Source organism: Ranitomeya imitator, chromosome 4, assembly GCF_032444005.1.
Source record: "Ranitomeya imitator isolate aRanImi1 chromosome 4, aRanImi1.pri, whole genome shotgun sequence".
Classification (NCBI taxonomy): Eukaryota; Metazoa; Chordata; class Amphibia; order Anura; family Dendrobatidae; genus Ranitomeya; species Ranitomeya imitator.
This window is the reverse complement of record NC_091285.1, coordinates 363,532,788-363,550,935: the sequence shown is the minus strand read 5'-3', so window position 1 is coordinate 363,550,935 and position 18,148 is coordinate 363,532,788. Positions and strand designations below refer to the sequence as shown.

At 41.3% G+C, this 18,148-nt stretch overlaps 1 protein-coding gene across 1 annotated transcript in view; it reads left to right on the top strand.

The window, feature by feature from the left end:
- The window catches only part of GSAP (gamma-secretase activating protein), a 204,143-nt gene that overhangs the window by 90,840 nt on the left and 95,155 nt on the right, over positions 1 to 18,148 (top strand). Inside the window, exons 10-14 of the mRNA XM_069765130.1 lie at positions 1,207 to 1,266; positions 2,180 to 2,223; positions 2,332 to 2,420; positions 2,555 to 2,632; positions 4,103 to 4,180. Coding sequence (XP_069621231.1) covers positions 1,207 to 1,266; positions 2,180 to 2,223; positions 2,332 to 2,420; positions 2,555 to 2,632; positions 4,103 to 4,180 — 349 coding nt within the window. The remainder of the gene's footprint in view (positions 1 to 1,206; positions 1,267 to 2,179; positions 2,224 to 2,331; positions 2,421 to 2,554; positions 2,633 to 4,102; positions 4,181 to 18,148) is intronic.

Sequence of the window (18,148 nt, the reverse complement as noted above, 5' to 3'; positions counted from 1 at the left end):
CGTCTTTTTACCTGTGAAATTCCTGTGGCGAAGGAGGAGCATCACCAGTAGTTAAGATGTATGCCTTCGCAGTGAGGTAAAACCGTTCTGATTATTACTCATGGATGTATCGTCCTGTGCATAAGGTACATGTTTAACGGGATGGAGTGCTAATACCTTAAGTTTAAGACCATCTGAGATTTCACCAATCCCATATGAGGTATATACCTCTTTCTATCCTGGTCTCTTCCTCAGGTAAAAAAGTAAAGCAAAAAGAAAGTGGTGTATCAGAGTTGATGGTTATCACTTGATTTTCTTAGTTTGTTTGCTCGAAAAGCTAATCTATTTTGCATTTTACTATTTCCAACTAACAATCTTCACAATTAGATTGTATTATTAGCTTCCATTTAAGTTGCAGAATTGATTCCATTATAGAGAATAGGATGAATTTTATCATCCCCATATGAGTGGTGGATCGCGGCTCTTCTTTATATGGAATAGTTCAGATCTCTGTTTTGCCTGTGCTAGTTAGTACTTGGTTAGAACAAGAACTTCCCCATGATGGAAATCTCAAACTATAGGTGTCCGTTTCGGCTTAAATACATTTCTTAACATTGCATCCTAAGAAAAACAGGGGGAGGGGGAATTTAATATTATCACAAAGTACTAAATATTTCTGCTGGTTTCTGGAACTCCTTTGGCATTCTTGAGTGGAGGTATAACTAATAAAAAAAAACTATAATTTGGTTGAGTCCTACTTGACTTCTTGGAAACCACATTGAAGGAGGAAGTGGTAGTTGCCTTTATATTTTGTGCTCTTGGCTTCCTGTCCAGTAATAGGGGCGGATCCAAGTCTCACTGTATGGTACTGTCTTGGGTTTTGGGAAAATCAAAATACTACTAAGTAATTATCATTTTTCACTCCAAGTTGGTGAGAAATGTTATCTAAATGTATTGCAAAACTATTCCTTATATGATGAGCAATCTTCATCTGCAGAAGACTTGATAACTACTTTTAAATGGGGCTCTGTCCTTGACACTGAGTCATAACCTTGGATTATAAAATACATTTACATTTGTGTTACATTTTTATACTTGATTAACAATAATTCAAGTATTCCATTATGAAATCTTGGATTTTACTTTTTAGCTGTTCTTTATTGATTTTGTATTGTATATGGTCAGCATATTACCTTACTAACTGAAATCTGCTTTCATTTTCCCCAGCGTGCAGGTTGTGTTTTGCATTGTATACAGTTTTATCCAGGTGGAGATTTTAAATATGTGGTAAGTAAGGTTGTTGTTTAGCATTTAAAAAAAAACAAAAAAACAATGTTGCTATAATATTGTAAGTATCGCTATACTCGCTATAATTGCTATATATGCTGTTGAGCAGGACACCATTGCCCATAGATATTACAGAAGCTGAGGACCAATATCTGAAATACAGGTGCTTCTCACAAAATTAGCTTGAGGTTGTTAGTGGTGGTGGTTATTATTGGAGAAGCTGTTTAGTGGATTTATGTGTGACTGTTGCTAGGAGTATGATAATTATTTTTCTTCGCCTACTTTAGTTTAACCCCATCCTCCACGGTACCTCTTTTGTTTGTGTGTGTATATTTGTATGATTGGTATTTTCCTTTATCCCTGTTCGTATTACCTTGTTAGTCTGGTTAGTGTATTAGAGTACACTACTACTCCCCTCTTCCCTGGGTGGGGGAAGGGTACAGACTGAGGGCGGATTCAGGAGCTAAGGCAAGGGACGTGCCCCGGCATGTTCACCAACCGAAGTAATCCGCAGAACAGGGCGAGCTAGGGCGCCCCTAATATTAGGGACAGGAAAGAGCCCCTGGTCCCGGGACAACCAACAACAGATTTGTCACAGCTTCTTTGGGACAACCGAGTGCGGTCAGTCAACAAAGGGGGAGGGGGAAGAAAGCTGCACTGAGAGCTTGGCGACACCAAACTTCACTCTGCACTCTGTTGCATAACAAATATAATTTCTTATTAAACTGAACATACATGATTTTATAAGGCATAAGTCCCCTACATGATTACCTAATTAGTTTAAACTGAGTTTTGGGGTTAACACGCTCCCTTTAAGATACTTTTTAGACCTTATTTTTTTAGTTTTGAAATGTTTGTTTTTTTTACACTAGAATCATTGTATTGTACACTGACTGCTTTATTCTTCCTGTAGCTCGAAATTCCACTTGAAATCTTTATAGCTAACCAAGATGTAAGGTAAGTATTTCAAAAGTCTTTGTATACCTTACTAACTTTATATTTTTGTATTTCTTGTGCTAAATGCATAAAATATATTGGCTTTGATGCATTATGTTTTTGATCTAGTCTGGTGAATTTGGGATATGAGCTTCCTGAAGAAAGGGGAAAAGGAAGAATCACTTCTCAAAATTTACAGTTGTTTACAAATAAGACAGGTATAGTAAAAGTTTGAGAAGGTCGTGATTAGAAAGGGTTGCTATTTTGCCTACTCAACCCTTGCCAATTATTGACTTCAGAGATTGACAAATGCCTTAAGTATTAACACATTGCTTGTTTATTTGTTCTTTAGGTGGTTTATGTCTTTTTTATTATCAGCTTCCAAATATTTTGCAAGAATTCACTTACATGGTAGCCTTTTTACATAAAGGTATTGATCTTTTTATTTATTCTTGTAAACCTTATATACTGGCTTGCCAGTTTGTCTACTGTTGTGTTCATGTATACCAGTAGTTTTATATACAACTAGATGGTGGCCTGATTCTAACGCATCGGGTATTCTAGAATATGCATGTAGTTTATTTATGAAGATTTCAGAATAATGCAATGAATACACAGGATTCGGCCGACCAAGCGCGACCAATTAGCGAAGCGTGGTTCAAATCCCGCGCCAATTCGCGGCCGGACTGTGTCTGTTGCTGATTGTTTGTGGCCGGCCGGGCGCGACCAATCCGTGAAGCCAGGGCCGGCTCCAGGTTTTTGAGGGCACCGGGCAAAAGAGTCTCACAGCCCACGTAGCATGCAACACAGCCCAGTTAGTATATAGCACAGCCAGGTAGTATATTGCACAGCTACGTAGTATATAGCACAGCCACGTAGTATATAGCACAGCCACATAGTATATAGCACAGCCCATGCAGTATATAACACAGCCCATGTAGTATATAGCATAGCCCACGTAGTATATAGCACAGCCCACGCAGTATATAACACAGCCCATGCAGTATATAACACAGCCCACGTAGTATATAACACAGCCCACGTAGTATATAGCACCACCCACGCAGTATATAACACAGCCCACGTAGTATATAACACAGTTCACGTAGTATATAACACAGCCACGCACTATATAGCAAGCCACGTAGTATATTGCGCAGCCACGTAGTATATAGCACAGCCCACGTAGTATGTAGCACAGCGATGTAGTATATAACATAGTTCACACAGTATATAACAGGCCACGTAGTATATAACACAGCCCACGTAGTATATAGCACAGCCCACGTAGTATATAGCACAGCCCACGTAGTATATAACACAGCCCACGTAGTATATAACACAGCCCACGTAGTATATAACACAGCCCACGTAGTATATAGCACAGCTCACGTAGTATATAGCACAGCCCACGTAGTATATAACACAGCCCACGTAGTATATAACACAGCCCACGCAGTATATAACACAGCCCATGCAGTATATAACACAGCCCACATAGTATATAGCAATGTGGGCACCATATCCCTGTTAAAAAAAAGAATTTAAATACAAAATTGTTATATACTCACCTTCCGGCGGCCCCCGGATCCAGGCCAGGCCTTTAGCGATGCTCCTCGCGACGCACCCGGAGTAGGGAGGGGCCAATTCGCAGCCGGAATGTGCCTGTCGCTGATTGGTCGCGTCCGGCCAGCCGCGACCAATCAGCGACGCGCGATTTCCGTGACAGAGAAACAGACAGACAAGACAAACAGACGGAAGTGGACCTTAGACATATATATATATGTTATAACCTTATCTATGGGGTACCTCAGTTAATGCATGGATTAAGCAGATATAAAGGACGATTATTTCTTGTATCTTATATAGCACCAACATACACCTTTATTTTTATTTTCAGGATGCAGTAAGAGTTTTAACGTGCCCACTACAATGACAGATCCTAAGCAACTCAAGAAATTATCTTTTATTAACATTGGTAAGATGTATTACATTTTTTTCAAGTTGGGTAAAATTTTGAAATCTTAAGAAAAGTAGCAAGTTTTTCTGCTTAATGAAAAAAAACATATATCCTCAGCCCTTACCAGAAAATATTGATTATATAATTTGGGGGTTTCCTGCCAACTACCCATATTTCCATCCAATGGTTCAGAGCTATGGGTCTGTTCTGTCAATAAATCAAGATGTGATATGCACCAGTCTAATATAATGTCTAAAGCACGGTGTGACTAATAATAAAAAATAACTTTTAATAAATATACACTAAAAAGTTGGTATGACCAACTATGTACAAACATAGAAGACTCAACAAGAAAAAAAGTTCCCAAAATAAGGGAATAACACAATAAACCAATCCCCGAGAACTATTGATTCACATGCATGTGTCAGTCTCTAAAGGGAAAGAAGCCGTAGCACAATATACACTCCTTGTAGGGGGAGTACATGAAAGCATACACATATCACATATCTGATGCATATGTTGCAGATCACGTGTTACCTGTCCCCACCTGTCACATGAAGATGCAGTAGGTGCGATCAGAAAAAGTTTAATAATTGGAACGGGCTCACCTCATATTTTCTTATTATTATGGGTGAGACCTTTCGTAAATCCAGCATCCGGAAGGGTGGGCCTACAGTTCTGGCCGCACTTCTTACCCATCCACGCTGTTTCGACAGATATGTAAAACCCCAGAAGACAGAAACATATTTCCCTACGCGTTTCGTGATAATTCACTCATCAGGGGAAAGATAAGGCTGCATCCCTCCAGCTCCGTGGGGGATCCACAGCATAGGGGTATACCGGCAATCGCTGCGACTCAGCGTTGCACTTGCTTAAATAACCCGCCCGGAATTACCTAGGCTGGGTGATGTGACGTCAGTGCAATGCGCCCCGTGTGGAACGCACATCCTGGACCGCATGCGTCACTTCCGGCGGCGCGTGCTCGTCAGGTTGCTAAGGTAGCGCGCTGTCCACTCATATTGCAGCCCTTAGGGTTGTATTGTGTTCCGCCCCCCCGGCATGATTTCCGGCGGCGTGTATTAGTCAGGGTTGCTATGGTAGCGTGCTTTATCTGTATCTTAATGCAAACCATGGGGCTGTGTGTGTCACCAATGGTGCCCCGCCCCTGTCCAGTTGTCATAACAGCATGATGCCCGACCGTAACCTCAAGTCCAGGCGTTCACGCTGCATGCCACTTTCCGGAGTCTTAGAATCGCGCCGCATCTGCCTCCTGTAAGTTCAGATGAAGCGCTCAAAACAAAACAGTATTAACCCCTCCATGGTTGTAAGACACGCTAAGCCACGTTACACCATTTGTACAGGGTAAAAAATCAAAATCATGTCACCGATCCTACTGTAACCTTAAAACGCAGAAGGGAGGATCGCAATCATGGACACATGCTGGTTATCTCCAGCAAGCTGGGAGGAGACCGCAGTCAGGGGTCAGTGAGGTAATAAGCCCATACACTACTTTAGTCGATAAATTAATAACATAAATGTAATAAGTCAAAAAGTAATTTTTTATTATTATGAATAATTACACATGGATGGATGGCATCGGAGAAACGCTGGGGGATTAAGGGAGAGGTGCACCTTGAAAAAACATAGGTAGAGAGACAGGGTTGTGTATATCCCCCGTATCCCTAACCTACTCCTACCAGAACCTACCTGGCAATGGAGGTTGGCACCCTAGGATAGTAAGAACGCAAGAATGGTGCCCCCATTCGACGGCGGCTGTCCCTGCTAGTGATCCTATTAAACCCTAATGTGAGAAAAAAAGGGGTGAAGGAAGAAAAGAATCCCTATCATGTTTATTTGCATTCGCTTTACAGGAAGCAGCTGTATGTAAGAATTTCATTCAGGCCTTCTGGTGTTTGTGTTCGTAAACGGAAGATCCATCTTGTCTCGCATTGTAATAGCGTCTGGTCCCAGTTTCCTCCCCTCTTCGGTGCACCAATCCTGTCGATCCCCATGAATCTGAGTCCTCGACTATCCCCATTGTGTTCAACGTTGATATGTCTAGCCAGGGGTGTGTCTCTATTCAGAGCAATATCTCTCAGATGTTCCCCTACACGTCTCCTGAATTCACGTATTGTCTTGCCAATATATTCTAGGCCACATACACAAATTGCTCTGTAAATTACTCCCCTGGACCTACAATTGATGAAGTGGTAGATTTCATATTCTTTCCCGGTCACTCTGCTCCGGAATCTTGATCCTACTGTGAGTGCCGGACATGCTATACACCCACTACATTTATGGCAACCCTTGGGTGGATTAGGGAGCCATGTATCCTTCACTGGTGGGGAGTAGTGACTGTGTACAAGTCTGTCTCCAACAGATCTACCTTTTTTAAAAGTAATTTGGAGGGAATCCCCCACCATCTCTCCAATGTCCCCATCCATGTTCAAAACGGACCAGTGTTTCTGTAATATTGTCCGTATCTTCTGGGCCCCATTGTTATAAGTAGTGATGAATCTGCAAATCGGCATTTCTTCTCTCTTTGGAGCTGGCACCAAAAGACCATCCCTATTGACTTCCTTCACCTCATTATATGCCCTCCTCAGGATACCATTAGGATAACCCCTGGCCAGAAACCGTGTTTGTAAGTCATCTGCCTGTCTCTTAAATTCCTCATCTTAGAGCGTCTTGCTCTAAGGTATTGGCCTTTTGGAATACCCCTCTTCAGGGGTACCGGGTGATGACTGTCCCACCTGAGGAGGGCATTAGTTGAGGTAGGCTTTCTGTAGGTCCTAGTATCCAGATGTCCATCTGGTCTTTTTTGGATACAAAGATCTAGAAAAGATAATTCTTCTCTGTGATACTCAAAAGTGAAGGAAAGTTCCAATTGGTTGTTATTCAATTTTGCCACAAAGTTAGTCAGAGTTTCACTGTCCCCGTTCCAAATTAACAGAACGTCATCTATATAACGGGACCAAAAGGCTATATTAGCCTGTTCCTCTGCAAAAGGGTCCCCAAAAGTTATTTTTTATTAGTCACACCGTGCTTTAGACGTCTGTTCTGTCAACCCCACACTAATGTAGTAATGTAAAGTCCTTGAGTGAACGCTCTAGTCTTAGACTTATATTTACTAATTTTATGTATAAGTATCCCTCTAGTTTACTCGTTTGTCATATTCCACACACACACACACACACACATTCTTATTTGGATCCTGACTGTTTCTAGTCCTAAGCTGGTGTCTTACAGAGAAGTAGTCCAACAGGCTTCTTAAAATCGCACCAAAACTAATTGACACTGGAGTGTAAATCAAGGTTTGAACCAAAATCAAAAATAATACCCCTAAAAAATAACTTAATATTCTTAGGTAAAATTACCCTTTTAGGGTCAGGAGACAATAACAATACCAAAAAAGGATAGAGGTAAATATGGTGAGGGGGTGATCTTTCCCTTACTCACCCTACCTTACCACGGAGGTTGGCACCCTAAGTTCGGCGTTGCGCCCCCACTCGACGACGGCTCTCCCTTAAGACCCTAGGAGGGGAACTAACAATGAAACACCATCACCAACACCAATATTATCTAAAGTGCTAATGTGCTTGAAAGTGCTCAGCCAAAAACTGCATCAGTAAATTCTCTTATAATAATTGATGTACCAAGTTATTTCAGGGTTGATGTCTTTTCAAACCCTGATGACTTATGAATAAGGTGCATTTGTGAGCAATACCATAGACAGAGAGAATGCATATACCTCAAAATTTCAGTGGCTATTGCAGAGTAAGTGACATACTATCATGGGTTAACCCCCTATCAGAAAATTCATATACAAAAGATAAAGAGTTGCCTCTCCAAATGGCATAATTATGTTCAAATAATACATACACCTCTTAACTCTATATCAGAACTGATGCAGGGAATAAATCAGTCCATAAATTTACAGTGGTCAAAACAATATTAAGGCATGTACTCATCCGATTGGTTGCCCATCCCAATGCTTTTCCCCCCAGGATAGTAAACCAGGGCTCATCAGGGGAAAGAAAAGGGCTTCTTCCAGTTCGAGGCAGCTATAATGAGCCACGTCTCGTCGTGACCGCTTGGAATAAAGTGTTACATGTGTCTCACCGTATTCTTGTTTAAATACCACTTGCCGCCATAGAATGCATGCACCCAGCATGTGGTCCACAGTCATCTAAAACCCCCAAAATAGGATGTACTTGGTTGGAACGCAGAAGTTTGGGCAGGTTTAAATGTAGAGGCTGCTATACCTGCAAATTGATTAACAAATCAAAAACGTTCCGTAGTGTGGCTACAGGACGTACCTTTAAAAATAGGGATTTTGCCAGTTGTAGGACACCGGGAGTGGTCTACCTATGCACGTGTAGCTGCCTGCTAAACTATGTTGGCAAGACAAAAAGGCAATTAAGGGTTAGAATAGGCGAACACATGGGGGATATCAAACATAAACGTGAGACCCCCTTGGCAAGTTATATGGTTGAGAAACATTGTGGGGATCTTGAGTAGCTCTCTTTTCAGGTTATAGAAACTGTCCCCCAATCTGCCAGGCTTGGCGATTGGGACAGGAAAATACTCCAACGTGAAACTAGGTGGATTTTTCTCCTGGAATCCATGTCCCCTCTTGGTTTAAATGAGCAGCTCTACTTCACGAGTTTCATCTGATAGACTTGTATTCATGTTATGGTCTAATATGATAAGGAACTACTGGTGTACTGTATAGGTCTTTCACAAGACCACAGGATAGTTTTCCACTTAAAAGTGGAACAATATCATTAATGGTTCTTTCAGAGCTAACCCTACTTACCCAATGGTGGCTAATAAAACTTATTGTACATTGATATTTGAATAGACCCTTGCATGAGAGGGGTTATAATGCTGTGTCACCGCTCTAAGTTGATGCCGTTTAGCATAATATTTAATGACATTGCTCATTTAAACAGACTTAAAGGTATTTACAGCGCATTTTATGATGGCATTTTCCACTTTGTCTTTTGAACGCTGCCTTCCAATTGTCTGTTTCTAGGCAGCCAATTATTTGAATGCTGTCTCTTATTAATTAATTTCTCTATAGACATCTAGATAAGCTATGTATAGCTGGAACGCATTGGCGTTCCACCTACGGGATGTCCTGAGTTTTCATTGGCTTTATGACTATGTCATCAGTCATTTCCGTTCCACTTTGCCTGTGAGGTGGAGCGCATAGCGTTCCACTTTGTGCTCTTATAGTACCGCGCCCAATATTCTTCTCCCGGGCGACCAGAGAACTCTCTGGCTGGAACGCATATGCGCTTCACCCACCAAAAGTCTGGTGACTCTATCGGACTGATGATACGTCACTTCCAGTTGAGTGCATGCTTTCTATGGCGGCAAGTGATATTTAAACAAGAATACGGTGAGACACATGTAACACTTTATTCCAAGCGGTCACGACGAGACGTGGCTCATTATAGCTGCCTCGAACTGGAAAAAGCCCTTTTCTTTCCCCTGATGAGCCCTGGTTTACTATCCTGGGGGAAAACGTATTGGGATGGGCAACCAATCGGATGAGTACATGCCTTAATATTGTTTTGACCACTGTCAATTTATGGACTGATTTATTCCCTGCATCAGTTCTGATATATAGTTAAGAGGTATATGTATTATTTGAACATAATTATGCCATTCTGAGCCTATAGACTTGCTATTGCTTTGAATTTGGAGAGGCAACTCTTTATCTTTTGTATATGAATTATCTGATAGGGGGTTAACCCATGATAGTATGTCACTTACTCTGCAATAGCCACTGAAATTTTGAGGTATATCCATGTTCTGTGTCTATGGTATGGCTCACAAATGCACCTTATTCATAAGTCATCAGTGTTTGAAAAGACATCAACCCTGAAATAACTTGGTGCATCAATTACGGTATTATAAGAGAATTTACTCATGCAGTTTTTGGCTGAGCACTTTCAAGCACATTAGCACTTTAGATAATATTGGTTTTGGTGATGGTGTTTCATTGTTAGTTCCCCTACTAAGGTCTTAAGGGAGAGCCGTCGTCGAGTGGGGGTACCATGCCGAACTTAGGGTGCCAACCTCCGCGGTAAGGTAGGGTGAGTAGGGGAAAGATCACCCCCTCACCATATTTACCTCTATCCTTTTTTGGTATTGTTATTGTCTCCTGACCCTAAAAGGGTAATTTTACCTAAGAATATTAAGTAATTTTTTAGGGGTATTATTTTTGATTTTGGTTCAAAGCAACAGGTTTCTTCCCAGATACTTAACATTGTTGACAAGTGACCTCAGTTGACCCATGTACTCATACACATACATCCCTAGCATAGTAGAGTATTCAGAATGATAACAGAAAGTAGCCCACGATCTCTGGACTGTCCTTCTCTAGCTAAGTCTTCGCTGAGAAGATTATGGCTGGTTCATATTGGCGAAGCCACGAATACGCAGCATATCTTTTGTTTGCATCCCCCTTATATTTCATGCAATAATATTTAATTACGGTAATCACCATGATGAAATTTGAGGTTCATGCAATATATTACATGTCTATACTGTGGTTTGACCCAAGTTACTGATGAGGCACATTACTTTAAAGCCCTTCCACAGATCCTCTAAAAGAAAAACAAAAGTGATAAAGTAAATTCTAACACATTTTTCTCCAACAGAGAGAGTGGAAGCAAATATATGCATCATGCCTGCGGACACAAAGCATTACCTGCTCTTTTAACCCTGCTGTTCTGTTCGGTCTGGGGAGACCTATTTTGAACTTTGGTATTTTTTGGGGTGTTCAAGATGCGGTTCTGAAACTTGTGGTTGATTGACTTAAATGAGGATGGGTCGGTCGGACCCCGGGTTTCAGAGCCGCATCTTGAATATTTTAAAGAATATTGAAGTTCAAAGTCGGTCATTTTTGACCAACAGAACAGCAGGGTTAAAAAGTACTAAGTAATTTGACAGGTACAAACAGATCCCGCATACAAAGTAAAAGTGCAAGTAAATAGATTAACTTACTGTACCAGCAACAGGGAGTACAAAAACATAAATGGCATAGTAACTACAGGATAAAACTCCTGATACTTTACAAGAAAAAAAAAATACTTATCCCATTTCAGTCTGTGCTTGTTGGTGTTCAGACACTGTAGGACCTCCTTAGATGACTTGAAAAGATGGTTTCTACTAATGCAGTAACCTTCAGCCTGGCAGAATGTAGCATAGCATAAGGGACCTGCAGTGGGCACAACTTCTTCATATCCATGAAGTAACCACAATGTTTTTAAACCTTTTCTGAAAAATCATGGCAACTGGATACCCTACTGCTTTAGATGGTTAAAAGGAATCGGTCACCCCATTTTTCGCCTATAAGCTGCAGCCGCCGCCATCAAGGGCTTATCTACAGCATTCTGTAATGCTGTAGATAAGCCTCCGATGTATCCTGAAAGATAAGAAAAAACGGTTATATTATACTCACCCAGGGGTGGTCCCGTTGTGGTCTGGTCCACTGGGCGTCGTGGTCCGGGTCCTGCACCTCCCATCTTGATATGATGACGTCCTCTTGCTTATTGTCGCGGCTTCGGCGCAGGCGTACTTTGTCTGCCCTGTTGAGGGCACAGAGCAAAGTACTGCAGCGCGCAGGCCCCGGGAAAGGTCAAAGAGGCCCAGCGCCTGCGCACTGTAGTGCTTTACTCTGCCCTCAACAGGGCAGATAAAGTACGCCTGCGCTGGAGCCGCGACAGGAAGCAAAGAAGAGGACATCATCCTATCAAGATGGGAGTCACTGGACCCGGACCGCGACGCCCATCGGACCAAACGCATCGGGACCACCCCTGGGTGAGTATAATCTAACTTGTTTTTCTTATCTTTCAGGTTACATCGGGGGCTTATCTACAGCATTCTACCCCGGAAGAAGGATTTTTTTACTGTTGAAACGTGCGTAGGGACAGGTTGGTTCCACAGCATACTCACGGTATTTACTTTACCTCACATAAATTTTGATGTTTTTCCACTGCATTTTATTTTCACGTTTCTATTTTTTATAGTTACCACACTATCACATATTTTTCATTGTTCCAATCACTTTCTTGAGGGATTTGCTGATTTGTTACCCTGTGTCGCCACCTTCTGGCCAACTTTGGTATTTGACGTATTTTATATTTTATTTTATATATCTTTTTTCGTTTAATAAAATTCTACATTTTTATGATGAGTTTTTAGTATTTGTGTTCATGGTACACCTTTTAGTTTATATGATTTCATTGTTGTAGTGTAGAACCATTGATTGTCCTGTATTATTCACGGTGAAATTTAACTTTTTTAATCTCATTACAGAATGCTGTAGATAAGCCCCTGATGGCGGTGGCCGCAGCTTATAGGCGAAAAATGGGGTGACAGATTCCTTTTAACCATCTAAAGCAGTAGAGTATCCATTTGCCAAGATTTTTCAGAAAAGGTTTAAAAACATTGTGCTCACTTCATGGATATGCGGTGGCCGCAGCTTATAGGCGAAAAATAGGGTGACAGACTCCCTTTAATCCAGGATGGAAATTCCTGAAGTGTAGCAGGTTTATGAGAACAGGCAATGGCAGAGAACCTGGTGGTAGATATCGTCTATGCACCCTTTCAAAGGCAAGTAGAGGTGTTAATGCTTCTTTTCCAAAGCTTTTCAGTAGTCAAGATTCTAAAGATTCAGCTACAGTTTTTCCTTTTGCCCTTTTGAGCACTCTAACCAGGCAAATATTTTGGAGTCTATTTTCCAGATCATTAGATGGGTAAAAGGAATTTCAGAGTCCATCTCGGCGGTGCTCACGATGCCGGTATCTTAGATCAAGGTGTTTATATGTGGTTTGTCGTGATGAAAAAGTGGTGTACTTCAAAATGCGTTGATAAATATCTATTAAAACTTTTTGATCCAGGGATCCATTTCTGAACACCTTGATCCAAGACACCAGTATAGTCAGCAGGTATCATCAGTAGCACAGAAATAAACCCTAAACTTTTGTCAACCATCTAATGGCTTTTATTTGAGAGTCTGAAGCAGCTGAGTTAAAAAACAAACAAAAAAAAAAAACAATTTAGTTTACTGTTGTGGTCCCACAACCATATCAGGAGAGCTATTCCTGTGTGGTTTATTTCCCTTGTGTCTTTGGATAAGGCCCTATTTGCACTAATTATATTTCCATCATCATCTACCTCATCTGTTTTCCAGATCATGTACTTTATTAACTAACATATTAATGTTTTATGAGGCCATTTAATGTCCTTTGCATAGTTTATTTAACCTTTTTTCTGATCTGCTATCATTCCCTCTGTGACATGCAGAAGTAGGGATGACTGCTGTTGCTTCAAAAGCATCCAGAAACTAGAGGAGTTAACACAGTCACAGGAGACAGGGATTGATTAGCAGAGCCCTAGGGGAATTGTGGGAAACTTGTTTACTATTCTGGCAGCAGCTGAAGGGATGAGTGGTGTATGCTCTGTCTCACAAAAGTTAAGGCAAGTGAACCATAGGGACACAGGATTCCATTACAGAGCGGAGCTGGACTAACCCCTCTACTGCTAGTTGAGAAAGTCTATCAGGAGCAGGAAGATAAGTACTGGAAGGAATTGTGTCACAGAGATAATCTCCCTCAGCAAACCCTCCCCCCTCCTCTATCTCATTGTGCTAGAACGGCTGCTGTGTTCAACAGTGCCTTTGTAAAGAGTCTTGATCTGTGCTGAACTGTGCTATCAAAAAAGACTGTAATAAAGGTACCGTTACACTAAACGACTTACCAACGATAATGGCCGTGATCGTTGGTAAGTCGTTGTGTGGTCGCTGGAGAGCTGTCACACAGACAGCTCTCTCCAGCGACCAACGATGCGGGGAAAGACTTCGGCATCGTTGAAACTGTCTTCAACGATGCTGAAGTCCCCAGGTATCCAGGGTAAACATCGGGTTACTAAGTGCAGGGCCGCGCTTAGTAACCCGATATTTATCCTGGTTACCATTGTAAAAGTAAAAAAAAAAAAAAAAAACTACATACTCACATTCCGATGTCTGTCACGTCCCCCGCCGTCAGCTTCCCGCACTGACTGTGTCAGCGCCGGCCATAAAGCAGAGCACAGCGGTGACATCACCGCTGATGATGATACCCAATTATACACATTGTCTCCTGACATCACCACTGTGTTACTACAAAATATCAGTGGATGTCCTTCATCTGTCTCTAGCATCATGTCCTCCCTCTATTTAATAGCTTACAAAAATTGTAATTGTTGGATTAGTGAAAACAAGGCTCATCAAAAGACACTAAGGATATGTGCACACGTATTTTTGATGGCTGTGGATTTTTCCTCAGCAGATTTCATAAATCCGCAGGTAAAAGGCACTGTGTTTTACCTGCAGATTTCGCACGGATTTACTGCAGTTTTTATGCGGAATTTGTGCGGATTCCACCTGCGGTTTTACACCTGCGGATTCTTATTATGGACCAGGTGTAAATCGCTGCGGAATCCGCACAAAGAATTGACATGCTACAGAATGTAATCCGGATTGCTTTTTCCATTGGTTTACATTGTACTGTAAACGCATGGAAAGCTGCTGCGGACCCGCAGCGGCGGATCCATAGCAAAATCTGCAACGTGTGCACATAGCCTAACACCCCTAAAAAAATGACTTTTATTTAATAACTAGCTGAAGAGCCCGGCGTTGCCTGGGCATAGTAAATATCTGTGGTTAGTTATAGTACCTCACTTCTCTTATTTTCCCATCACGCCTCTCATTTTCCCAATCACATCTTTCATTTTCCCCCTCACATCTCTCATTTTCTCCCTCACTCCTCTCATTCCCCCCTAACACTTGTCATTTCAACCTCACATCTGTCATTTTCCGATCACTCCACTATTTTCCCTCACTCCTCTCATTTTGCACTCACAACTTTTCATTTTCACCTCACACCTCTCATTTTCACCTCAGTATTTACATGTTTGTCATCTCCCTTATATATAGTATACACTTGTATGTCATCTCCTGTATATAGTATATACCTGTATGTCATCTCCCCTGTATATAGTATGTACCTGCTGTGTGTCATCTCCCCTGTATATAGTATATACCTGTATGTCATCTCCTCCTATATATAGTATATACCTGTGTCATCTCCTTCTATATATAGTATATACCTGTATGTCATCTCCTCCTGTATATAGTATATACGTGCGTCATCTCCCCTGTATATAGTATATATCTGTGTGTCATCTCCTCCTGTATATAGTATATACCTGTATGTCATCTTCTATATATAGCATATACCTGTATGTCATCTCCTCCTGTATATAGTATATACCTGTATGTCATCTCCTCCTGTATATAGTATGTACCTGTGTGTCATCTCCTGTATTAGACCTCGTTCACACGTTATTTGCTCAGTATTTTTACCTCCGTATTTGTAAGATAAATTGGCAGCCTGATAAATCCCCAGCCAACAGGAAGCCCTCCCCCTGGCAGTATATATTAGCTCACTCATACACATAATAGACAGGTTATGTGACTGACAGCTGCCGTATTTCCTATATGGTACATTTGTTGCTCTTGTAGTTTGTCTGCTTATTAATCAGAATTTTATTTTTGAAGGATAATACCAGACTTGTGTGTGTTTTAGGGCGAGTTTCATTTGTCAAGTTGTGTGTGTTGAGTTGCGTGTGGCGACATGCATGTAGCGACTTTTGTGAGATGAGTTTTGTGTGGCAACATGCGTGTAGCAACTTTTTGTTTGTCAAGTTGCATGTGACAGGTTAGTGTAGCAAGTTGTGTGCAGCAAGTTTTGCGCATGGTGAGTTTTGCGCGTGGCGAGTTTTATGTGTGGTGCCTTTTGAGTATGTGCAAGTTTTGTGTGAGGCAACTTTTGCATGTGTTGCAACTTTTGTGCATGTGGCAATTTTTCCACGTGTGCAAGTTTTGCGTGTGGCGAGTTTTCCATGAGGTGAGTTTTGCACTTGTGGCGAGTTTTGCGTGAGCCTAGTTTTTGCATGTGGCGAGTTTTGCGCGTGGTGAGTTTTGAGCGGCGACTTTTGTGTTTCGACTTTTATGTGGCGAGGTTGGTGTATGTGTGGTGAAATGTGTGCTGAGGGTAATATGTGTTCAAGCACATGGTAGTGTGTGGCGCATTTTGTGTGTGTGTTCATATCCCCGTGTGTGGTGAGTATCCCATGTCGGGGCCCCACCTTAGCAACTGTACGGTATATACTCTTTTGCGCCATCGCTCTCATTCTTTAAGTCCCCTTTGTTCACATCTGGCAGCTGTTAATTTGCCTCCAACACTTTTCCTTTCACTTTTCCCCATTATGTAGATAGGGGCAAAATTGTTTGGTGAATTGGAACGTGCGGGGTTAAACTTTCACCTCACAACATAGCCTATGATGCTCTTGGGGTCCAGACGTGTGACTGTGCAAAATTTTGTGGCTGTAGCTGCGACGGTGCAGATGCTAATCCCGGACATGCATACACATACACACACACACACACATTCAGCTTTATATATTAGATATAAAAAATAATAATGGACTAAAAATTTGATGACTTGCCCAACCAGGCACAAGACAACACTCTGATTGGTACATGTACATGGTACAAAACCCAATACTCATGGATAGAATTATTTGTCTTGATGAGAAAAGAACAAATTCCAATACCTGGAGTATAAATACTCACTCACCCTAATCACAATCCTGCCTTACTGTGGAGATTGGCACCCTAGCTTGAATGCAATATGGCACCCCCGCTCAAGGCTCACCCTATGTGACCCCTACGATCCCCTAATCCCCACAGGTAAAGGTATCACAGTTGTATGGGAATAAATCATCTGGGAGGGGTAGTTAGATTTCAAACTAAAAGTGGAGGTATAGACTGGTTATCATTGGGGTTTAGAATGAGATCCACCTTCCCCTGACTTAATTACTTTCTCAAACAGACAAAATCAACAGCTCGATTGTTAATTCTATTTTATACACTCAAAGGGCAAGACCATATTTAAATATAAGGCCTATAATTGGGTCCTTAACAATCGAGACAGCCGGAGAAATGATATGATAAAATGAAATGAATAACCTTCACATGTCCAGAGGGATGATGAAGGAGGGCCCTTACATGCTGCTCACCCTAAAGAGTCCCTATTATGTGTCCCTATCTCGCCGCGTAGGTTTGCCCTCTAGCTTGTAACAAGTATTCATTCAATTGCAGAACTTAAGCAGATTTTTCCTCATCAAAACCGAACTCCCTTGCCAGGAAATCTGCTAGCGTTTTTGTAGCGTTTTTTTTTTTTTTTTATCGCATATATGTCACATTTTTCTTGCATTTTTCATGCGTTTTTTCCATGCATCCCAATACAATTCTATAAAATCGCCGCGATTCCGCAAAATTAATAAACATGCTGCGTTTTTTTCCGCGATGCGTTTCCGCTGTGGAAAAAAACGCAGCATGGACACAATTTTGGAATGCCATTTAAAATAATGGGATGTGTTTTGTAAGCATTTCTGCAGCGGAAAAACGCTTAAAAAACACAACGTGGGCACATAGCCTTACAGGGGATGCCAAGGAGCAGTCGTGTGATAAATGATTGGTCCACTCAAAAAATGAAGTCATATGAAATAACTAACAGTCTCGTATAGAGGTTATAAGTATAGTTTGCGCATAACCTTTGCCATGATTAAAGAAACTGTTACCTCCCTATAAAGAAGGGATCCAGGTCTAAATGACCTAATAATCATGTAGAGTGTAATGGATAACGCTATGCCCGAACTGTAGTCTACATTGTCCATTTAAATATATAAGTAAATATAAATAAAGTACTACCCTGGACATAAAAAGAAAATAGCACATAATTATGGAGTGTCTTATTAGGGTTGTATGCCTATATTTGTTTTCTACTACTATGGGGTATCGACGTACTAGGGAGAAATTTCCCACCAATTTTTGGGGTCCATTTTCTCAAGTTACCCTTGTGA